The following is a 24850-nucleotide window of genomic DNA, read 5'->3' as shown; positions in this document are numbered from 1 at the left end:
TGATGATACGTGGTGGAGCTAGATTATTTGTCAGAGCATGTTGGCACTTACAGTGTATCCCAGAAAATATTTATCTTTGTGCAATATTAGTCAAAAGTCTTGACTGGTTGTGTACAGTTAAGTTTAGTTTGTTGTAACCCAGTAGATGTATGTAATCATCCATCGTGCTTAGATGGTGTGAGTCTATCTGTGTGCACCTGCAGGTGTCTATGCTCATCTGTATGTGCCATGATCTAAGCTCAGGAAACAGCTGCTCAGGTGTTCAGCAGATTACTGGATGAGTTCTCTGAGAAGTGCTACCCGTAATATCACCCCCACCACACACACACACACACATACACACACCAGTCCTCTCTCACTCTCTACCGTATTACAGGCCTCCCTCCAAATGACAGAGTGCTTTTGTCCAGCCTTTGAAATCCTTGTCACATTCCTTTCCGACGCACAGCCCAACAACAAAGGAGCCTTCATGTTGCAGAGCAGACTGGGAAAGGCTATAGACAAAACTTCTGTGGGAAAAGACCTCAGATTGTGCCAAGTTAATGTTGTAGATTATCAAAAGGATTGTTATTTTGTGTAGCGCTCCCTGACCTTGTTTGTTTGTGTATGCTTGTGTGAGGCAGATTCATGCCATCCTTTTCCCATTTTGAAGAAGAAAAAGATACGATTTGTTTCCACACATGGCCTCTTGGCTGTTGGTTGGGCGCTGCTAATTTAGCACTAATAGATTTTAATGGAAGCCTCTGGGATAGAGTGTACTGAGCAGGGTGGATGGTGTTGCTCAGCGGAGTGGATAATGCTTCTGGGCAGGATTTATATTACGCAACACTGAAACTCTGTCAAATTTATTACAATTTTTTTAGGAGCAGTGGAAGCCATAAAAATGTGGATAATCTGAAGTGTGTTGCTATGTAAGTGTGTGTGTGTGTGTGTGTTTGCATTTCCAGTGGAAACCACAGAAGACGGTCAACCAATAGTGAGCCAGGAAACTGAGCAACCCTCAGTGCCTGTACACACAGGTAACTTTTTCTACCAAACTATTTCCCCTCACGCTATCACATGCTGTTCTGCATTTCCTCTCCTGCTTATCTGTCACTTTATCCTTCCTGTAGCTTTTACTTGTTTTTTTGTCATGTTTATTCATTATGAACATGATTTTAAGTCTACAGCATTTCAGAACATCTGTTTGATTGTTGAATTTACCAGGCGGTTGTTCTCTTTCTAAATCTGTTATTCATGAACCTTTGCATTTACTTGAATAAAATTCAATTTTAGAAGGTACAGATTTACACATCATAGACAACTATTAGCATTTATAAACATAATGAAATTGAAGCTAGTTGATTTGCATGTTGTATGATGTGTTTTGTTCCTATTTTTGTGGAAAAGAGGAGTTTACCGTTGTGAAAAGTATAAAAAGGGAGAAATAAAGAGATGAAAAAGTTGTGATGGGTTTGAGGGGGTGTAACACTGAAAAAGGGTCAAGACTGACACGTGAGCAAGATGAAAGAAGTTGGGAAGTAGGTGGGTCGAAAGGGAAAAAAAGAGGAGGAAAGTTGAGGGAATTGGATACATTGATGGGGTGTGTGGCAGCACATTCCCCTGTTGTCACATCATGTCTACAATCAATGTGATAAATGGATGGATAAGTTGCACACAGCAGCCCTGATTGTTGCTGTCATGAGCTTGTCCCTTCCATACCGGTAGTCAAAGAAGTCCTGACAGGAAGTTTGGCTGTGTGTGCAAGAAGGATGTAGCTGTGTTACATTTGGCAATGAGAGCATGAAAAGGCACCGCAGCCTTTTCCAAGCTGCAGAAGCAATGTTGTATTGTGTGTTGCACTCTTTGAACTGACGTGCAAATCGCATTAAAGTCAGTCTGTGTGTCTGAGGTGTGTATCAGTCTGTGTGTTTGTGTGTGTGTACATGCATGTTTGATGTGGGACAGCCTGCACTGACTTGTTTCATAGCCTGCAACTCCCAGTAGCTGCTGCTCACAAAGCTGCTCTCAGTCAAAGGTCTTCTTAGTACAAAAGCTAAACGCTCCATATTCACCACAGGAATGCTATTCCTCACATTCACATGTTTATCTGCAAACCCACACACACACACACACACACAGGAATAGCTTGCTAATAATTCATAGCTTGCTATCACAAGCAAATATGTGTTCAAACACATACATGCACAGTTACAAATCCATAACCCTGAGGTGATTAGAATGAATAATTGCTGCACAAACCCTGTCATTGTAAACCATTACATTGTTTTCAGCATGCTTGCGAAGTGTACCGTGAGTGTAATAGGTGAAGGTGGGTTGTTGCCACAGACTGACTGCTTCCATTTGGACAGCAAAGGAAACTGATGCTCTGGAATTAGCTTCCCTGAACAGACATGTCTTATAATTGAACTTGTAGCAGCGGTCAACATACAGTAGAAAACATACACAGATTTGCAGCCTTTATTTGAAAGTGAGCTGAAACCTTCCCACCATCTATGTGTCATGTTTAGAATTGGTATTTTAGTAATCAAATGTTTATTACTCTGTTTATGTAGAAGTAATCTTCACAATATTGTGTGGTGTGCACCAATTATAGTAAAGAAGCAATTTGTGATAACTGGGTCATAAGCCATTAAAAAGAGAACTATTTTATAATAAAACCATGTACTAAAAAGAAAAAAAAAATTAAAACGATTTGAACATTTTAAGCATGGTGGGACCCCTGCAGGCTAAGATGTGACATTGCTGCTCAAATTCAAAGGTACAATTTCCTTCAAAACAAAAAAAAAGTTCGATTTTATATTTAGTGTTTCACAGTACTTCTTAATCAGTTTTTTTTTCAAGTTTTAAATCTGTATTTTTTGCTTTTATTTTAACTTGCAAGCAGCTCTGCCCTAAATTGTTTTCATTGCAATCATCAGTAAATCAGTGGAGGATTATAAAACCTATAAATAAATCTTTTATTAAAAAAATAAAAAAAAAACCCCAAAAAGAATTGTACAGTTTGCATACCATTAAACAAACTATTTAAATAATTAAGAGAGAAAAAAAAAACAAATTCCCCGTTGAGCATCAGCGTGAAATAGCTTTAATATGTCTCTGTTTGTTTCTGCTCTGTGAAGGTGAAGAGGAACAGGGCTCCATGGCAGAAGTATCCTATTACTCCTATGAATATGACTCAGATTCTCAGCCTTTCCTTGCTGATGCAGAAGGAGGAAACCATTTTGATGTGCCTGAAGGTGGGGGTACTGTAGAGCAAAAGGTGATCCTACCAGCAGATACCCAGCTACCTATAATGGACACAAAAAGCACCCCAGAGCGATGGTATGATTAATTTTCTGGTTTGTTTCAGTTCATATAAGGATTACTGGATTCTGGAGTTTAACTGGGAATTTTGCACAGCTGTAAAAATTTTATCCGTGGCGATGATCTTATAACAAAAGTGTCATGTTTTCTTGTCTTCCATAGAATCGCGCACTGGGTGAAGCCATATCCTCCAAATTGTAACATATTTGTGAATATGCTTGTGAATGGAAAGAGAAGAGTCTTGCTCAGACAAAGACTTGCTTGGACGTGAATGAGTGTGCAAGTTTTTGTTATTAGGTGATAAAATTCTGAGTGGATGCCTTTCTCATGTATGTGCGTATTTGTGTGTGGTTGAACATGAATGTATCTGTTTATCATAAAGCTAGAACTTATACTTGTGCCTTTCTTTAGAGTTGTAGTCATCCATTAGCACCATAGCATCTGAGTTATTCACTGTGCTGCCTTATAATCACTAAAAGAAATAATCAAGTATTTATGTTTGTAATTATACATGATATCAAGCAAAATATTTTGTTATATTTTCTATCTGTGGTATTTATTTGTAGCTAGAGGTCATATAATTTTTTTTACATATATATTTTTAAGTCATCACCCAACCATAAAGCCTACTGAGGCATTCTGTTCCTCTATAGCAAGCTTTAACCCATTTACTGACAAGTCTGATGAAATTCCTGTGCTGGTATCCTGCTGGGAAAGAAAAAAAAAGAGCAAAAAAAAAAAGAAACATATGCTTACCATATGCTTTACAGAAACATAAGCTGAAATGTTTTTCATTTTTAAGATTTTTTATATATATATTAGTACTTGTTAGACAGCACAGTAAAGACGGTAAACATAAGTTAAGAGAGCAGCATGGGTGTGAAGCAAAGGTCTCATTTCAAAACAGAGACTTTACTCTAACTGACAAGGTGCATTGTGATCACTGGTTCACCTGACACCCCCCCCCCCCCCCCCCCCCTCCCCCCAAGCTACATCTAAACCGAGTAAAAACATCACATCATCTGCTCTCACTATTCACCTACCTTAAGATTTGATTGTACAGTTCATAAGCTATTTTATTTTTGTTTCATTTTGATTCGTGACACGATTGAGTTTCTTTTTTAAAGTGAAGTTTTAAATTGCTGTAGATGTACCAAATTTGATTAATTATAACCTTGAATTATATCAAATATTTCCATTTTGGAAAGAATGACAATAAAAATTTCCATCCCATCTGATGTTCTGTTTTTTTTCCAGCTTTTGCCATTACACTTTTAAAACTTTTGCACTTAAAACATCATCATGAAGAAATCTCTTAAATCTCCTGATATTTACAACAGTGGAATCTGCCAATATGTAGCTCAGTGTTTGTCTCTTTTCCACTAACAGATGGGCTGCAGTGAGGCTGTCCATGAAAGCTGTGTTGCTCCATTTCCTTTGAAAGTATAGTTAAGTCTGGAGATCATTTCCTGTCAGCAGTGACCTGTATTATAACCCTGCTGCTTCAGAAGGCTCTCTGCTTTGACAACTTACTCTCTGACCCCTGGCATGCTTCTGTGTTAGAGACACAGAGCGTGTGAACCTTTGTGTGATAGTTCGTATTTAAATGTAACCATCTCTGCATCTGGATGTGCACCATATGTGTTTGTGTTACTGCTGACAACAGATTCAGGTTACCAAAGCAACGGTCCACAGAGAGGATTAGATCCTGTTAAACTTTAATGTTCAGTTACTGCACGTGTCACTTGTCGAACCTCTCGGTTATCATGGCCTCCAGTGGCGCGCAACTCAGCCCTCTAGAGGAGTCCTGCAAATTGTACAACTAATCACTGGGCTTAGAGAGCAAGATCAGAGAGAGCAAGTTGCAGCTTAGCAAGCTGTTAGACTGAAAACTAAAGTTGATAAACCAGGAGTGTGTACTAGTTTATTTCTAAATATATTCTAAGTGTATGTTTGTGATTTATGGTTTGATCAATGGAGCACGCAAAAGGAACATAGTTACGCTGTAGACGCTCCAGGTAGCGTATCCTCCGTCTGACTGCATGCAATGGAAAAATAAAACACTGTTTCTGTGGTGACAATAGTCCAACCTTGCAGGGGAGCTGGCTGACTCAAGTGCTCAACATCACTGTCTGTAGCAACTGTATGCATGGCTGAAGAGTGATACTGCAATGAGTAGAAAGAGTGAAAGAGAAAGGGGCAGAGGGGGATCTTGGTTTCATGGTTGGCTGGGGAGAGCTAGCGTTACATGAGAATGAATCGGAGTGATGACATTGTTTCTAAGTAGCAGCTGAGTGCACCTATACATCCACCTCTGTAGAGGATGGGCTGTTCACCTGTCTGACACCATAGATGGACCTCTGAAGGAAGGGGCAACCAGAGGACTAAAAACCCCGTCCAGGTCAGAGTCTGCTCTGTAACCGACACTGAAATGAATTATCAGTGACAAGTTTCCTGATTGTTTTAGAGGAAACTGGGGATTGATTTTTAGATCAGCCAGGGTTCTGGCTTTTGATGAAGAATTGTTGAAGAACTGTGATATGTAATGAAAGACCACCATAGTGACCATGGATTAAAGAGCACGGTGCCCCCCTTCATCTGATGACTGAATATTCAACTATGCAACCTGCTTTACCTCTGACTGAGAGGCGGATTTACCTTTGGTAAGGAGTAAAATCTTGCTTTTGATAATTTTTTATGACTATTTTCTTTTGTCATTATGTATCTTGTAAGTGACAGTATAAAAATGTCTGTAGTGCTGCCACCACTGTCAGATTCCTGAAGAATTCATCACATCTTCAGAAAGTTAGATGGCGAAAAAATATCCAGCAATTGCAGGGAAGGAAAGAGGTAAGTGTTAATATTCCATCCTACAAACGCTGATTTGACTGATTATTAAATCTGCATGTTTACTGATTTCAAGACGCAAACATTTGGCAATTTGTCACTTTTGGATGATTTGGTTTATCACAAAACAGACTTAAGCAGAGGAGAGTTTTCCAGTATTCAGACCTGCTGGGACCTGCTCCAGTCTGTAAAAAATCCACCCGTTTGCTCCGCTTGCACACATCCCACCGAACATTTGTATGCTGATGTAATGTTGTTGTTTTTTTTCCTTCGGTTGTGTTTTATTATGCTGTTATTATGCAGTAACTGTTTGTAGCATATTAAAAAATAATCAGATACTGTTATTAGAACACAAGCTCCAGCTGGATTGGCAATTAAAAGACAGATCTGACTATAAAATTAGCGTTGGAGTCATATGCAGATTGATTTTGATGTGTATTAAATGCTTATATAGATTTATTAAGGAGAGAATTTGATACTGCAGATCTATAACTGAATATGGCTAAAACATACCTATTGGTACAGTAATTGGAAAAAAACGTTTTAATGTTTCCCAATCTATGAATTTATAAACTTTGTGTTCTATAAATGGAGGTGAAAGTGTATGAGATGAGTGTAAAAGAGCACATCAATCACTCCAATCCACCTGTCTTCAGGGCCAGGACCTGGACGCTACAGACTTCCTCCCACCATTGGACTCGTTGGCCATGACTTCACAAAGCCAACCAGCCCTGCCTATTCTTTTCATGGCAGAATGAGTAACAACAGTGAGACCCTCTCTTTTCCTTTCTTTTCACTAAGCATTACTTAGATATTTAAATAAATAAAAATGTGCTGACTAAACACCTTGCTCAAATTTTTATATCAAACTTGTAAAAAACGTAATTTTATAGCATGATTATCTACAGAAAATTAATAAAAGTTTTCATGTGCTAAAAGATATTCAGCAACTTTCAATATCAGAATGTAGTTCTCTAAAATATCACGTGTAATGCCACATTTAATCCACTGAGGGGAGACAACGCTTCATTGCTCTGATTCTTTTCTCACTTTTCTACAAATTAAAATTTGTAATATGAATATTTTCTAGATAGAAACGATGCAAACTGACATCAAAGACGCTACAACAAACCGATTATGAATGTTAACTTTTATTGCAGTGTATTGTGTTGATTCCAGCCCAGGGCCTCAGTATCACATTGATGCAAAAATCACTCGCTTTGGAAAATATGGCATGCCTGCATATTCAATGTTGGGTAGGATAAAACCACAGCGTAAGTTTTCCTTCATTTTGAGTGAAAGTGCATTTTGAATTAATATACTGCTAAAATCTCAAAGTACGTCTCAATCCATAATTTATGTTGTATTTTAAGATTGAATACTTTCAAAGTACAAAATGCTTTTGCCTTTGATATTGTTGCTGTGATACTTTTCCACTCCGTAGAAGAGCTCTACTACACCCCTGGACCTGGTGCATACAGCCCTGAGAGAGCGCCACCATGCAACCTGCAGCGCAGACCTCCATCCTACACAATGGGTGCTCGCACGCCGTACCGCAGCGTGGACCCAGTTCCTGCTCCTAATAAATACTGTCTGCCACCACTTCTAGGCCCTCAAGTCCCAAACAAGCCAGGCAGCGCAAGTTACACCATGTCAGGTAGTTTGACTGCTGGGGGACCATCTGTGGATTTAGCCAAAACGCCTGGGCCCTGCAACTACAACAGTACAGACCCAAATATTTATCTGCACCGAAACCCTGCATTTTCTATGTTGGGACGCCATACTTTACCCAGAGATGGCACCAAGAAACCGGGTCCAGGCACGTATAATCCAGAGAAAGTCACAGTTCACAAGATTCGGGCACCAGCTTACTCCATGGGGATCAGGCATTCAGAATTCACAACCCCACTAATAGTCAGTGTTTCTGACTAAACGTCAAGACTGAAAAAACAAAACAAAACAAAATAAACAAAGAAATTACAGCTCTGTAATACAAATAAAAGGCAACAAGGAGCAAACACGTATAGTAAAGATAATTCTATTTTGTTCTCAGAGTAACACAGAACTTGTTAACCAACTCAGAAGCAACATTTATAATATCTATTAACAATATATGTATATGTACATGACAAAAACAAGTTGAAACAGAAGATATTTAAACACACAAAGATTTGAGGCAAAATGTGTTCAACCTTATAAGAAATTAATCCACAATGAAAAAATATTAGGCTAACTTTCACATTGTTTAAAAGTTCACAACTTACAGTAAGAGATGTTTCTCAATACCTCTAAAAAATGAGGGAATTTGTAAGAACAAATCACACAACACAAATACAGGTTTTTAACACAACATATTAGAACATATGTAGACATAAAGAGATGTATTTCCTGTTGCCAGTACAAACGAACAAATACAATACATATCTCACAGTTGGCTTCCACTCATTCCTTTTGGAGAGGTCTTCGGAAAAGCAGTATGTGTGGCTCTGGGGAGTAAATGTATCAAAAAAGATATCTGTCAACATACAGAAAAGTCATGCAATTTCACCCTGCTGTGGTCATCAAGACCTAATTATGTAAGAAGAAATTTAGTAAAGAACAGATTCTAGTCAATTCAGTGTCTATCATAACAAAAGGCTTGTACTGAGTAATATCAGCTCTAAAATTCAAAGCTGTAAGATTTCACAAAAGAATAATTTTTGTTCTAATGTTTTACTGCATGTCCTATTAAATCTATAATTCTTTTAAATACCCTTGTTCTTGGCTCAGTTTCTTTCAAGTACATTTAAGATACTGTAAACAATTTTTTCTTAATCTTTGACAGTGTCTTAAATAAAATTATATTAAAAGACACATTCACCAGCCACAGCCTTCTGTCCACTGTTACACCACCATGTTGGAGTAATTCTTACTTCAGAAAAAGGCTTTTAACTAGCTTTTCGACATCTTAATCTTAAAAGATGTTTTATTTCTATACTAATAGTTTGATTTAGCATGTTTTTAGACACCATTTTTTTCTTTTTAGCAATATGAAGGTACCACGTTTGCATTTCATTACACAATCTGTTGGCATAACGATAATTCAAATGTCAAATATCCATCTGATTACAAATATCAATCAAAACAATGAGCCATTCGACAATTTTATGGACAGTATGATCCCCCCACAAGTCCATGTTTACTGACCAGGTTTGTGGATCATGTAGTGAACCCAGCCTTTGCTCTGTTGCACCCCCAGTCCTCTCCACTCCTCCTCTGTCATCAGATGGGTGGAGGGCACCAGTTTAGACAGCTCCTTCGGTAGCACAACATGCCTGTCGTAAGGTAAACAAACACCATTTCAAGAATTATCACAATATTTTAATAACAGATATTTAATATCCCTTTCGGTGTTAGCGAAGCAGTTAGCCTAGGAAGATGTTTTTATTGTTATTACTAAACTAGTTAATGTACTTGTAATAACACAAATTTATTATCGGTGCATTTTACTGTCAACGCCACCATTAATGCTAACAACGTCAGCATAAATCTTGCAGCATACATTATATGTTATACTGAACCACATAACAGCATCATGAAAAAAACTTAGTTTGATACAGTTTTTAGCTGATTTTACAAGGGAAAAAACGGACTTTTGGAGACGTTAGATAATGCCAACAGCCTACCTGTACTCAAAGTCATCATCGTTGTATGTGTCCGAATAAAAGATTCTTCTTTTTGACATCTTGCCCCAATTAATATACAGAATTTTTTTTTAGATTAGCCTAATTGGTTAGCAGTGAGCTGAGCGCAACAAGCTGCTGATATCATCTGCCGGATTCAATTAGCCAACGGTTACCCGCTTTAAGATGATTGGTCAACTCAGCAGCACGCGGACACAACGGGATCGTTTGAGTGTAAGAAGATGACTCACTCCGATTTGGAAAACGGCTATTATGAATGCAGCGTGAAATTCACTGTTTTTCTTTGATAAGATCTACCATAACCTTCGAGTTTACATCCATATCACAAAACAAAGCAAAAATAGTTATTAGATCTATGAATTGATTATATACAAATTTACATTCTTGTTCATTCATTGTTAGTTTTGCGTAAAAAAATAGGCCAGATAAATAATGAGAGCTCTGTGTATTATCTGCAATCTGGGATGTTAGGATGACCATTGCAGAGTTGGTCATTTCAGTCACGAGCGCAGTGTCTGTACCGTATGTTTGCTCCACAGACTGTTTGCTCTTATCCTAGTTTCAAACATACTGTTAGCTCAACAGCAATATAACCTAAGTCATAATTTAAGGTTATATCTGCAATTATGTATAGTGACTGGGCAGTATTAGAATAGCAAAATTAGGTAGATATCAATTTAACATGTAATCTAAACTGTATAATGCTTTAGATTAAAAACAGCAATGGACAAATTCTGGTGGAAAGCATCAGAATGTGAAAAAGCATTTCTACAAGCATAAACGTAACAATGTATAATATAATGATAACATTTTTGTTGAAAAAATAAATAGATTAGTTATTTTAATCAATACAAACTGGATGTGTTTATCTTACGATAATTGCATCAGTCACTTGTTTGAAATTGATTTTTTTTTCTTATAATGTAGTAGTTCATACCATACAGTATACCACTGAGTTTTCTTTGCTGCTGATATTATGTGCTGTTTTCTATCAAATACACATTCCATTGTAATGACTGTCTTTAATTGTCTGTAATGCTCAATGAACTAAGTGGAATAGTTAAAATGAATTAAAATTGATTTGACTTTTTTTTATTGCATAACTGCACTCATTTGTCAAGAAAAATGGGGACAGAACATTCTGAGAGGCAGTCAATAGGAATCGATTACACCTGGTTTATCAGTAACCTTTTTTACTCAACAGCAAACAAGTTGTGGTTGTGTAGAGAAAGAAAGTTGAGTGGTTTTGTACGATTTATGGCGATGATTGTGTGCATAGCTGTTGTCATATACTGTATGCTTTGTTTTCTGGTTTCCCAACCAATAATTTGAGTTGTACTCTTATGCAACAACATCTTTTTTTTTTTTTTTTTCGCTGTATCTTATGCACACACATGGCATCAGTTTTCCTCATGGAAGAAATTGAAAATTTACAAGGCTGGATTTTTGTTTTGTCTGATTTCTAGGTAAGATCCTTCTTTTGACTTGATTATAGCATTTCGTTCCTAAAATCTCCTGGAACCTTTTTCCTTGATCAGATGATAATAGTCTCCCAAATTTTCCACGAGTAGTGCAAATCCTTCCCACAACTTTCAGCATGTTCATTGAAAAGCTTGTGAGATAGTATTAAGGAGCTTATTTAAAAAAAATTGTCATAAATTTATCAGGAAAAAGATGCTATATACAAACTGTGGAAAATTATGTGCAGTGTTTACCTTTATTACTTTTTTTTTTTTACTTTACAATTTAACAATTTTGTTTTATTTAATTTTTTTTATTTTATTTTTCTATTTATTTTAATTTTTTTTTTTTTTTTTTTTTTTTACTATTTTCATTCTATTATTTATTTGATTCATCAACTGTATTATAACTGTATTATTTTTAATAAATAAAATTGGTATATAATTAAGTTGTAGTTGTAAATATGATTTTTGGTTAGTTTCATTCAGCTATTTTTATATTGACATTTCAATTTTAGTGGAAGGCTCAAATAATCACATTAAAATGATCATTTAGTCAGATCCTATTCCTTGTGGGAAATTGGTATTGCTGAGTAACTCTCTTTGCATTACAGGAGTTTGGGTTATTCCACTTTACACAACTTTCCATGTCTCTTCAAAGTGTTTTCCTCTTTTTTTCTCTGTGAAAATTTTTTTTTTTGAAAAGTTTTTTTTTGTGTAAATCTGAACGTAAAGATTTCATGTTGCCTTTACCAGATGGAATACTGCAATTGTGCAAAAATAGAAATGAGAGTGTGCACAGGGCAAAATCACAAGGGAGGGTGAAAGCAAGACGCTAAAAGGATCATGCTGAGATGGCTGATTGCTCTCTTGGGAGGTGGATGGGAGGGTCTGTGGGAAGACATTTCGGGCAGATGGGATGAGGTGGATGCTGTCAGACATGTAGTCCATTCTGAGCATGACTGCATTGTTTTCTTTGTTATGTTTCTTTTTTTTTTCTCTCAGTAGCCAGGACTAATGGGATTGCACACACGCATTGACTTATATGGATTTCACTTTTACTAATTGAACCAGTCTCCTTCTGACAGTTACTCTCTTGCATGATCAGATTTTGATTTAATGTTTCTTTGAATACAGCTGCAAGTTACTGCTGCATGGATTGTGGTCATTTTTTTTTTTTTTTTTTTTTAACATTTTGAGTCTCTCGTCTTGTGAATATTATTTTACAGTCTGTGGCACGAAAAAAAAATTACATTGACTATAGGATACACTGGACAACAATTTCCACTCCCATTTTACCAGACACAGGGAGCTACAGATTATTAAATTGCTGAGTGTCCTTTATGTAGGTTAAGTGGGAGTATGTGTGTATCTGGCAGATGTGCTAGTGAATACAGTCTAAGAGCAGCTGGGCAGGGCAGGGCTAGCAGGCCAATGACATCATCCACAGAGAGAGAGACAGACTGGGAGCATACGAGCGATCTCGCCTCAGGCAGTTAAAGGAAACGGGCCGGTTCATATGAAGAGGAGAAGAGCATGAGAGTGGGACAGTGCCGGAGTGGGCGAGGACCAGACAGCTTTGAGCTGACTTTGACAAGGATATAGGACTTTGTCTGGAAGATTTGCACATTTATTTTCTACTCCTCTGCCATTACACCTTGCCCCCTTCCCCTTCCCCCTCTCCCCTTTCCCTTCCATCCTCTGGCAGCTACCCCCCCCCCCCCCCCCCCCCTCTCATCTCCTGCTTCAGGCGGCTCCTCCGGGCATGCTCCTTAAGCCAAAGTATGGCCGCTTTCGCAATGAGTCTGTGACCTCTTCCGACGACCTGATGCAGAGCTTAACCATGAGCGGAAAAGTTGTGGCAACACCAGTGGCCCCATCTTCCACCCCAAGCCTCCCTCTCCCTCCTTTGCCTCCTATGGATCCCAGCGCCAGGTCCTCCGCCTCTGCTGGGGCTACAGCTCTGGCAGACTCCCCCTGCCTGGATGGGGAGCAGGATGCCACCACAACCTTTTGTATGCTAATCCCTAAGATGCCCCAGTGGAAATTCTCAAACTCGCTGCTCAGCCGGAGCCCGTCCAACTCCAGCTCCAGCTCCAGCTCTAGCAAGGACTCTGGCAAGGCTGCAGTACCTCCCTCCCAGACCTCTGTCTCCTTATCTTCTGCATCACTCAGGACCAGTGGTGCCATACAATCCAGTGGCCCTGTGGCCAGCCTTGCAGCAGTGTTTAACTCCTGTGACCCTGTATGTGTCACCCCCTGTTCCCTACAGGCCATACGAGGGCAGAGAGCAGTAGCAGCAGCAAATTCAGCTAGTCCAGGAATGCATGGATTTGGGGCCACAGAGGCCATGGTGAGCCCTGGTGCTTCTACAAACTCCAGATCAGGAATGAACCGCAGGACAAGGGTGGAAGGCATGTGGCTGGGGGGTGAGGACTTCACCCAAAAGGGCAGCTTCATCCACAAACCCTCTCAGGGCTGGTTGCACCCAGACAAGAAGATTGCAGGACAAGGTGCCTCTTATATTGTCAGGGTAAGTTAATGGGCAGTCTTTTGTAAATGTATCCTTTTTGAAAGAACGTGTCAACTTAATTAAAATTTTGTTTGCAGGTGCTGGTTAAAAGTTGCCTTAAAATGTGTCCCTGTCTGGGTGGGAAACAAAAGAACACCTGACTAGCTGCAGTTTGTTATGCAGCTCATGTGGCAAGGGCGAGGGAATACATAATTTAATCCATATAGATGGCCTGGTGTGGCTGGTTTAGGGACTGCGTCAGGACTGCACACAGGCGCCAGGGTGGAGAAAGATAAACCATGAGATTATGTCTACTGAATGCAGAGAGCATTGTTGTTCAGCTGCACTGTTCACTGTTAATAGCATCCATCACACTGTAGCTGAAACAATAACCAACTGTATTTATGCAGCATGTAGACCATGTCTGATTTGACAGATCCGACTGTGGGAATGGTGATCTTTGTGTGGTTTTGAGATTGTTTACTTTAATGACTGCAGGGAATTATTATGATTTGGTCCATAAATTCTGTTTACAGTCTGAGCAAAATGAACATACAAAGATACTGTAAATATATACTTTAACATTGTCTATAAATTATACCATGTGTGCTTTTAGTCTGCTTTAATGGAGCTTTAAAATGTTCTACAAACCTCTTTTGTTTTAAAATAAAAAACAATCAAATTAGGGGACTTAGAAATAATAGATATTTGGAAGTTAAGTAAATACCTTTGTGTAAAAAGATATCTTTATCAGTGTGTACAATATGACTTGTGTTTACAAGAGGTTACCATCCAAAGTAGACTGTTTGACGTCAGCGTCAGTCTCCTCTTGGTGATCCCCCATGACTGTTCACCTCCACCTCCCTCTCCTCTCTCCACTTCCTCCTCAAACTAATGACATGGCCCTTGATTAGGCTGGTCTGGGGTCCAAGCCTGGTTGCTAATGTCATTATACAGGCACCATTCATTTCTATATTCAATTACATTTAATCACAGTCATTTACATCATGTGATGTGGAAGGGGAGGTTGCATTAGTGTGGGTTAGATCCAAATGTTGAGTACATATAAAGTATCATCGCAATCCCATGCTTGACAAGATTTATAACAAGTAGTGCTCTCATCTGATTGATATCACAGTTAATGATCAGATCAACCTTATTGTTGACATCTGAAAGTGTTCTACAGCAGTTTCAATGACCCGTGAGAGCATATGTTTAAAATGCGCAGTATTTCATGGCTTCTGAAGCAGGGCTGTATGGGCAACTGAGGGGTAAATCTATGCAGGGAGGAGCATTTTACTGCATGTATTAGTGTCATAGGGACAGCACATTTCTGCTGCACTGTGCCATTTTGAAGCAGCAAAATGAGTCTCTCTTCCTCTCTTTCCCTGTTTTTATGTCCTCTTAGTCACTAACACAAGTAGTCATTTATACACATCCATCCCTTATCTGGGAGAAACAAATGCAATCCTTACTGCTGGCTTTTACATCTTCTCTGGGTCCACACATACACCCATGTCAGGCGCAGTGTCTTGCCTGAATCTGCCATCTCTGATAGCCAAAGCACTGCAGCAGCCATCCAGTGAACAATGCAGCTGCCAAAGCAGTCGTCTTAAATGCAGTTATATTTTATTATTTTCCCATTTTGTATGGCTTACTTTAACAGTCTTTATTTAATTTTTTTTTTCCAGTTTTTATCTATTTATTTATTTATTTATTTTAACCATTGATGCAGTATCAGGTAATTTTTTTTTCCAGAGACTAATTATGTTGTGGTGTGTTTTCCAGTCTGCTACTAACAGTGAGGAAAACTTCATCTGGCATCACTACTCATTTCATAAATAGTAAACAAAGCGGGAAATGCACAGACTGAACTGGATGTTTGTCTCTTTCATCAGGTCACCAAACATTACACAACATAGAAGATGGATCCTGTACTGTCACTGTCCTGAGGGGGGAATTACAGCATGTTAGAAAATGAACTGCAGCTTCTTTTTTTCTCTTTTACTTCAACAATTAAAAACAATAAAATAGCAATGATTTCTCTCAAAGGCACCTTAATCAAAACAGAGTTTGAGAGGTAAAATCCAAAGTTATTACATTTCTGGAGAGTCTTTTTCAGAACAGACACTGTCTCTTATTGTAGAAATATAGAGCTAGATCTTTGGCCAAAAGGACAACTATGCACATACACTGATAGAGGATGGGATGTGTTGCCTCAGCAGATGAGTGAGGAACAATGGCAACATTGGCAGAGAGTGGGAAAGGGAGGGGAAAAAAAGAGGGACAGTTTTCCTGATGGAAGACTTCCCTTAAGTCCAAATCTTATTAGAAAGCTCATTAAGCTCTAGAGCTCAGAGATTGCTCTCTTTCTGTCTCTCACTGCTTGCTGTGTGTGGCTGTTTTTGGTACAGTAATGCTCCCTTCAACAACACTGTATGGATCAGCCTTTCTGCACGGTATTCAGGGTATTTTACAAAGATGTTTTTGAGCTGGCTCAAAGCTGTGACCTAATCACATTTTAGACAGAAATAAATCAAAATATAAAAAAAAGCCCACTGGCTAAATCTATTATACAGATGAAGATATTGGAAGTGGAAAATGATTCTGTAACACTTCAATTTCTTCATTTATCATGTCAGCTTGGTGGATTATTTAGCAGGGACAAGGCTTGATGAATATATTTACACATGTGTAATCGAAAAGAAGTTATACATATCTCTGAGTTTTACTGACCAATAATAACTGTTAAGCAGAAATATTATGCGTTTAATTTACCATGACATTGTTTCTTATAAGACATTAAAATAACACAGTGCTCTCCGTTGCAGTTATTGTATAAACAAACACACTCACACCCCTTGCCTCCCCAAGAGAATTAAGAAGCTGCAGTTTGTCCATGATCTGGAGCGCTCAGTGCTGCTAATCTAGTCAAGGTGCCATTAGCACCCTGACCTGACAGCCATTAGTAAGCTACTGAGTGAGAAACACACTTTAATGGTCTATACGGGATTGAATTTAGATTATTGTCCGACATGGTGATGTTTGCGGATAAAATCGTGAATAAATGTCTTTTCTGGAGGTGTTTAAGCTGCACCAGAACACAACTTTTGAATTTAAGCTACATGCTAAAAGAATTGGTGCCAGCCAATATTAATATATACAAACTCAGTTTCTGCATTTGCCATTAGTTGCAGTTTTAAGTTATAAACCTGCTCATGTATGTAATTTTCTTTATTTACCTTTTAGGAGTTTCAGGGTTTTTTTTTTTTAGTGTAAAACTCTTGCAGCTCTGTAGACAGCCAAAATATGCTGTAAATAATTGTTTTCTGTTTTTTACTGTAGTACATGGGTTGCATTGAGGTGCTGAAGTCAATGCGGTCCCTAGACTTCAACACACGGACTCAGGTAACAAGGTAAGCTGTACATCTTTACTGAGAGTGGTAAGTCAGGAGAATTCAATCCAAGATGTATGACGTTAATAGAGATGTCAGTCTCTACAGCATCAAATTGCAAGCAACATAATATAGAAACAGGAGCAGAAGTAGTTGTTTTGTAGTCACATTCCATAGAATGGAAAAGTGATAAGCAAATAAGTAGTTCCTATAATTTTCTAATTGCACAGTTTTAAGTAGAACTACACCTGTAGATGTTTTCTAACCATACAATTGTATTGTTGAGGCCAAAGATACAGAATCTATGGTCATTTACACCACCAAAATGTAGCAGTTGCAGTGAAAATGTCCACCAACAGCAGTTCTTCTGAAAGTACGAGACATTTCAACAAAACTAAAGTCACAAGACTTAGCTTAACAGCTACGCAATTTAGTTTGTGCCCCAGTTAGGAGACAAACTCAACTTCTGTACTTGTGTTTAGTAGCAATACAGGTCAGACAGTATATATGTAACAGTGCCTCAGGCTCCTTGCATGTTTCTGTCCTTGTGTTTTCATGGCCTACATGGGATGTTGTCATAAAGCATATTATATGCAATTGTCAACTTCAGAGGAAAAACACGCTCCCCAGCTCCCTTTTCTGCCTCCCCTCCCTTCCTTCTCTCACTCTCCTATCTCTCCTCCACAATCGATTGGCAGTAATCTGAGACCATCATGCATCCAAGGCTTAAGTACATGGGGGAGAAAGGTAGGGGTGAGTAGAGTTGGAGGGATAGAGATAGGAGATCTATTATTGATGATGTTCGCTAATGACTGTGAAAAGCTGCAGTGGTCTCCATGAACACGCTGTGCTGGATAATGTCTTTGACTGTAACTTCTTGACAAAGAGCTATAAGAGGAGGAGGAGGTGTGCAAAACAAAACAGCAAAACAAAAGTAAAGGGAGGAACCAAAACATCACTTCGGCGATAATGAATGTGTTGCAGTTGTTGGATGAAAAGTCCTTTTTTTGCTCACTCCTGACTGTATTCAAAAGGACTTGTGTGCACCTGTAGCTCATTGGACCGTTTGTTCAAATTCTCACTGGTGTTAGAGCTTTTGTTCCTGAATAGCTTCGTTTAGTGCTGTTACCAAATTTAAAAGACATTTACTGCATATGAATTATGGCAGGATGCATTTGAAAAACACTTCCCGTCTTGTAGTTCAAGCCTAACACTGGCCTCGGCTTTTACACAACATGATTACATCCTAGAAGGCCACAACAAGCCCTTAAGCAGAGAATTTGAGAGAATTTCAAAAATGTATTTCGACCCCTGGATTTGAAGAAGGTGCTGTCTCCTAACAGTACTGTCTGTGTCACGCTGCTTAACAGCAACACAGCAGATAATGAGGCCCAGCATTTTATTGCAGGGTGGACTGCAGACAAAAACAACAACAGCCCATCTCTCTCTTCTCCTCCCTCCTCCTACCTCTGCTCTCTCGTCAGCATGAGTCATTCGAACATTGTGGTGTTTTTCAAAAATCCCTGAGAAGACCTTTCCTCGAGATGGGGCCTGGGAGGTTGCTTTTTAAATATTTACAAGCCACTTGATAGGGTCAGCTTGGCTCCTGATTGCTGTCCTTACTGTCCCCTGGCAGAGAGATCATGTGCTACAGCCTCAAAACCAAATCATGCCTTGCTCCCACCGTCAGACACACATACACACACACACACATAGGGAGACACACTCTAAGTGCCCATTAGTCAACTCCCCAGGAGTTTTAGCACAAATCTGGAAAAAGAAATGCACAGCTCAAAACAAATGCAAGCAAAATGCCTTAAAAATATTTAGTTTGTTTCATAGAAAACTTAGATTAGTTGTAAAGTAAAACCATTTCTTGACCTTTGAACTGTGGCAGGTCTTTGACCTGTGGCTTTAGCTGCAGGAATACAAAGTACATGTTTGTCTGTGAGTTTAAACCTCTGTTCTTTCTTTTCCCATAAATGTGATGCAGCAGTTTTTTGTAACCCTGGACATATCTGAACCTGCAAGTGCAACATCTCTATTTCCGTTTTACCCATATTGTTCTTTTCTTCAAATTTCTAATTAGGGAAGCCATCAACAGGCTTTGTGAAGCTGTGCCAGGAGGGAAGGGGGCTTGGAGGAAAAAGGTTCCTAGTCCATTTTATAATCATGCCTTGTATGTTTTGTTATGCATGTTAGGGGAGTTAAGTAAACTAGAATGTTTTTTCAGCAACACTCGATTAGACTGGCAAAAACAAACTCTGTATCCACAACACAAAACAAGCCCATCTGTTTTTAAGAGATAAATCCAACATATACACCATGACTTTGACATTTTTCTTTGTTTTCACTTGAAATTGTGTGATCGTAATATGCACTGTGTTTTTTTCTTGCAGGCCCAAAACAAAGCACTGCAGTCCATCATGGGGAAGAGTAACCTCCGATTTGCTGGGATGAGCATTGCAGTCAATATTTCTGTGGATGGTCTTGGTCTACTCATCCCAACCACACGTCAGGTTAGATAATACTTAATCAGCAAGAAGCTTAAAGATTAAAATGGATTTATTAGTTTATTTAAAATGGTTTTGTCTGATCTAGACAATATGACTGCAATAAAATAAGCAAATAAATAAACTTTCTGTGAGACTTATATATGATATACACTTACACATATATACACTTGGTCTTTGCTTTCTTGTCTTATGCAATGTATTGATATATTCTGTGTAACTGTCTGTCTCAGGTGATAGCACATCATCCCATGCAGTCCATCTCATTTGCCTCTGGTGGAGACACAGTACGTTCAGCAATGCTGTTTGGAATGAACATTTATCATATTACGATATCCATCTCAATGCTTTATTTGTTTCCAATATCATGATCCAAAAATTAATGACTTTAGTAATAGATGTCTTACTTACTGTAGGTCTGATGTAATTGAATTTTCCATTCTTTACATTGCAGGACACACCTGATTATGTTGCATATGTGGCCAAAGACCCAGTGAACCAAAGAGGTACGTCCTGGAAAGCATCTGTATATGCTTCGCTACATGATTATGTCTCTTTCTTAAATAAGGAGTATGCTTATGGTTATAAGTTTTTGGACACTTTTCAATTAAATCCAATTAAATCCAATGGAAAAGTGTTCCCAAACATCTGACCAGTAGCATAGTATGAAAGAGCTGCTTTAGAGCACATTCTCACATGTTTTCCATTAGGGGAAAGTTTTTTCTCTTTCGTAATACAGTTCTTTTTGGTTTTCTTCAGCATGTCATATCCTGGAGTGTTCGGACGGTTTAGCCCAAAGTGTAATTAGTACGATTGGCCAGGCCTTCGAGTTGCAGTTCAAACAGTACCTACACAGCCCTCCAAAAACCATGGCATCCATGGAAAGGTAACACAAAGTCCAATCAATACAATAGCTTGCTTGAACTGATTAAAACAAGATTTTAAAACGTTTTGGATTTCTTATGAATTGGTGACATCTCTAAATTTGTAGGATAATGAGAGTCACATGGCTGCTGTATTATATTGTAATTAACAACTCAAATACTGTAAATAAACGACAGGGACCAGGCATCCTGCAGAAAGATGACTGTGCTCAATTCTCAGATTTCATTGAAGGAGATGTGATAGTTTGTTCTTGTCTTACTTTAGTTCCCATCTCATGTTATAAATACACAGATCTTCTCGAACAATGACCAAACATCAAATATTTCAAGAGGATTGCCTCTATAGGAAGAGGATAAAGTAAAAAAGATCTCTATGGATGTTTCTAAATATCTCTCTGATATGTAGAGATAACATTCAGAAGTAGAAATGCTATTTGATCGGAAGAAATCTATTTTAGAACCCAGATTTCCTTTTATCAGGCCAATTATCCAATTATTATTATTACGTTTTTGCTGTATTTAGACTGTTTCAGTCAGTTAGATCTTAATAAAACTTTTCCTCTCCTTCACACATGTATCTCTCTTTAGGCCTGCCAAGGCAGAGGAACCCATGTGGGGGGAGGAAGAAGATTTTTCTGACCACGATTACTACAACAGCATCCCAGGGAAGGAGCCTCCTGTTGGGGGAGTAGTGGACTCAAGACTTAGGCCCAGTGGAGCGCTTCTGGGCCACATCCACACCCAACCACACAGCAAGACAGCACCTCAGGTGAGTGTCTGGGTATGGTTATGAAAATAGAGTTAGGTCATATCATGCTTTAAAGTTTGATTTATGGTTATGGTAAGCCCTGCTTTATTTTTGTACAGTCTTGCAGTACTTCTACATCCATTTTATGCATTGCTATACTTCTACTCCACCACTGCACCAATCATTCTTCCATCACACCAGCACTGCATTTCTACTGTAATTCCCAGCACTGGCAAAGAGTCATTTGCAAACCTTATAATCTAATGTTATCTCAAATGTAATAGAAATGACATCTGGTCAGTATCAACAAGTTTATAATAAAAGTCTGTAATAACAGAATAGGCTCAGAGTAAACTCGCTGACATCTCCATTATAAGCTGGTGACTCATGGAGTTTGCTCCTCCTTCTCCATATATTTAACAGTTAATTAAAGCAAATGAGCATGAAAATGTACTTATACATGTCTTCCTGATGTGCCTGCACCATAAGAGCCAAAAACAAGCGTAATTACACTTGGTAAAAGAAATCATCAGCTTCCCTTTGCTGCTTGTTTACGTTATGGTGACTCATGGTTATGCAGACACATTTGTATTAAGGGTGTTTTTCCTGGTGCCGTTGTGTGTTTTGCAGATGGGCTCACCAGCCAAAAGAGAACATGCATCTTACCCACCTGGTCAGCTGTGTTATGAGCTTCACTGGGACACGGAAACAACTTGCAGCTCAGGTGAGACAGCCTGTGGCAGTGAGTGTAAAAAATGTTTTGCTCGTGATGAGGCTGGGGTGCAATGTTTTTATTCACTTACTAACCACTGGATCGTCTCAGAAGCGAGGTTAGATAGATTTACATGTGCTTCAACTGTTAATGTTTATATATGTCTGTACATGGAAGATGGTTGTTTTTAGATTCTGTTCCTCTGAAAATACAAAGTAACTTTGTGACCTGAATGAGGCCCTGTGATGGAATGGAGACCTGTCCATGATGCACCCTGCCTCGCAACCAGTGATTGCTGACAGACCTGAATAAGTTTTACCTACTAACTAACTTAGAGCCTTGTTTTGTTCACATGATCACATTAATAAGAGTCTTGGAATTGTTGATCAAAAAAGCCTTTAAGATAAAAGTTACATAGATGTATCTGTCAACTCTGTAGGAAGGAAAATTTAGGAAAGACTCAATTGTTTCTGTTATCAATTACATGGTTTTGTCATTTAAACCAAATTTGTGAATATTAATTAGTATAGCTTTTCCCATCATGAGCCTTGTGTAAGATTTGCTACTGAAGATACTGATATAGCTCTTCACCAGCAAAAGTTGACTTGAGTGAAATAGTAATGCATATTAGAATTTCTTCTGTACCACTTTGGGTTATTAAATTCAGGTTAGTGAAGCATTTTAATACTGAGGGCAAAAAGCCAAAGATAAAATAGAGGAAACAAGCTCAACATACATAATATAAAAAATAAAAAAATCAGAGATGAAACTTTAAATTTCCTTTTACGATTTTTACCACTAGAGGGCGCGCTCATCCAGAGCATATGGTTAGATAAAATATGTCTTATATCTAAATGGTATGCACACAGATCTACAAAAAGTCAGAAAACTTATAAATGTATTTGTTTTTCTGTGGTATGACATCAGATGGTTACCTTTGTGCTGATGGGCAGTCATCAGGCAGCAAAGACTATGAGGAGCACCAGTATGTAAACACTCAGAGTCTGGAAAACCTGAATTCACTCACGCAAGGTCCAGATGGAAACAGAGGGGCCAGGGCCCCTGACAGTCCCAAAAAGGATCTTTTTGATATGAGTGAGTCCTTCAGCTTAATATGTCAAATGCAGAGAGGACAAAAACTATCATCTTGAAATATGAAAGCTATAACAGAATAATAACATTTGCACCTATAAAACTTCTATTTTCCTGCAGGGCCCTTTGAGGATGCTCTGAAGCTCCATGAGGCCTGTGGTGGAGCTGTTTTATCAGGCTCTGGATTGCAAGCTGAAGCGGGAGGGGTCCGAATCTTGGAAGATCAGTGGCCCAGCCCTCCACGACGCAGAGCTCCTGTTGCTCCAAATGAGGAGCAGCTTCGCAGGGAGACCTGGTACCACAGCCGGATGAGCCGACGAGACGCAGAGAAGCTCCTGGTCCGAGATGGAGATTTTCTTGTCCGGGAGAGCACCACCAACCCTGGGCAGTATGTGCTAACAGGCATGCACTGTGGCCTGCCAAAACATCTTCTGTTAGTGGACCCTGAGGGAGTGGTGAGTCCATCAGCAAGTTCAAGTTTAACACTGGCACTGTACACCTAAATCTAACTCTGCCGTTGTTTGCTTCTAGAGGTCAACATGGTTACTTACACAGCCTAATGCTTGTTTTCCTCCTTAAAGGTTCGGACCAAAGATATGCTATTTGAGAGCATAAGCCACCTTATCACATACCACCTGAAGAATGAGCTTCCTATAGTGGCAGCAGAAAGTGAGCTCCACCTCAAACAAGTGGTCAGAAGGAAGCAATGAGTCACCTGACCCCTGCATGGGATGAAAACTGCAGGAAACATTAGGCTGTATGTATATAATACAAATAATAATTTGAATGACTCAAAATGCAGATATCTTGGTAGAAGCTACTTTACCACATTTAAAGCTAAGTTGCAGTAGAAGGAGAGGACAGACAATTCTTTAAACCTTGTATATAACACAATGAGAAAAGAAACAATGGCCACAATGGTGCATGCTTTCAGAAATACAGCTTGTTATTGCTCATCTCATAGGAATGTTTATTATTTTCCACTTTAAGATTTATTTGATCATCACTTTGTGGCAAGCAAATGTTGACAGACTGTTTTATTTTATTTTATTTTATTTTATTTTTGGAATACATGATGCTATACTACCAATATGGACTTATTAACCTTAACACTAACATCTTTTGTTTCTGTCCCCCATATTTCAGGGCTGAATTCTTCTGAGCTTGTGCAACCCACTGGAAAACTGAATTTGGGAATATATATATATTTTTTGGATGAGTATTCCTATGAAGGACTGTGAATACTTTTTTTTCCATGGACATACCTCTAAAAGAGAGGTGTCTGACTTGGCAATGTAGACTCTCTGCCTGCTGGCTGTCAGGGTAAACTATAATATTCATCACTGGTCATAAACTCCTCAGCATGCAGAAATTAAGCTAACAGGCCAACCAGAATCTGCAGTGTGTCCTGTGCCAGAGCTGCATAATCACCAAGGTCAAAACCTAAACTTACAGCTGTTTGGAAAGGACTCAACCTCAGGAAATAACATGCACAGCGAAAGAAGAATTGTCCTGCAGAGTCCTGCACAACCATAGAGTTACATGTTGTTCTACCAGTAAATAAACATCAGAAGATTTTCTGGAATGGCTACAAAAACAAAGAGATGTCATGTTTCATATTCAGAAGCTCAGTTCTGCATAAATATCTTAAGTTACTTACAGTAAACTGAATGACTAAGAAGCAAATGAAAACATGTT

At 38.7% G+C, this 24850-nt stretch overlaps 4 protein-coding genes across 4 annotated transcripts in view; 3 read left to right on the top strand and 1 right to left on the bottom strand.

The window, feature by feature from the left end:
- Positions 1–4475, top strand: part of cpamd8 (C3 and PZP like alpha-2-macroglobulin domain containing 8) — a 43796-nt gene extending 39321 nt beyond the window's left edge. Inside the window, exons 42-44 of the mRNA XM_079245130.1 lie at positions 948–1019; positions 3123–3324; positions 3469–4475. Coding sequence (XP_079101256.1) covers positions 948–1019; positions 3123–3324; position 3469 — 275 coding nt within the window. The 3' untranslated portion in view covers positions 3470–4475. The remainder of the gene's footprint in view (positions 1–947; positions 1020–3122; positions 3325–3468) is intronic.
- Positions 4476–6116: 1641 nt separating this feature from the next.
- On the top strand, positions 6117–8085 carry cimap1d (CIMAP1 family member D; the record flags this gene model as incomplete). The annotated part of the gene is made up of 4 exons (XM_079245513.1): positions 6117–6156; positions 6810–6920; positions 7314–7427; positions 7598–8085. The coding sequence occupies 4 exons, from the start codon at positions 6117–6119 to the stop codon at positions 8083–8085; spliced, it is 753 nt and encodes a 250-aa protein (XP_079101639.1).
- A 510-nt stretch (positions 8086–8595) lies between these two features.
- On the bottom strand, positions 8596–9877 carry cks2 (CDC28 protein kinase regulatory subunit 2; the record flags this gene model as incomplete). The annotated part of the gene is made up of 3 exons (XM_079244553.1): positions 8596–8639; positions 9340–9467; positions 9819–9877. The coding sequence occupies 3 exons, from the start codon at positions 9875–9877 to the stop codon at positions 8596–8598; spliced, it is 231 nt and encodes a 76-aa protein (XP_079100679.1).
- Positions 9878–13061: 3184 nt separating this feature from the next.
- shc2 (SHC (Src homology 2 domain containing) transforming protein 2) lies at positions 13062–23862 on the top strand (the record flags this gene model as incomplete). The annotated part of the gene is made up of 12 exons (XM_079245020.1): positions 13062–13829; positions 17154–17224; positions 19293–19353; positions 19603–19722; positions 19950–20003; positions 20171–20222; positions 20476–20602; positions 21189–21369; positions 21979–22072; positions 22988–23155; positions 23273–23607; positions 23734–23862. 12 exons carry the CDS (start codon positions 13062–13064, stop codon positions 23860–23862), a joined length of 2160 nt encoding a protein of 719 aa, XP_079101146.1.
- Positions 23863–24850: the final 988 nt, after the last annotated feature.

The sequence above is a fragment of the Telmatherina bonti genome (assembly GCF_933228915.1).
Source record: "Telmatherina bonti genome assembly, chromosome: 8".
NCBI classification, from domain to species: domain Eukaryota; kingdom Metazoa; phylum Chordata; class Actinopteri; order Atheriniformes; family Telmatherinidae; genus Telmatherina; species Telmatherina bonti.
The sequence above is the reverse complement of the archived record's forward strand: the minus strand, read 5'-3'. Positions and strand labels throughout refer to the sequence as shown.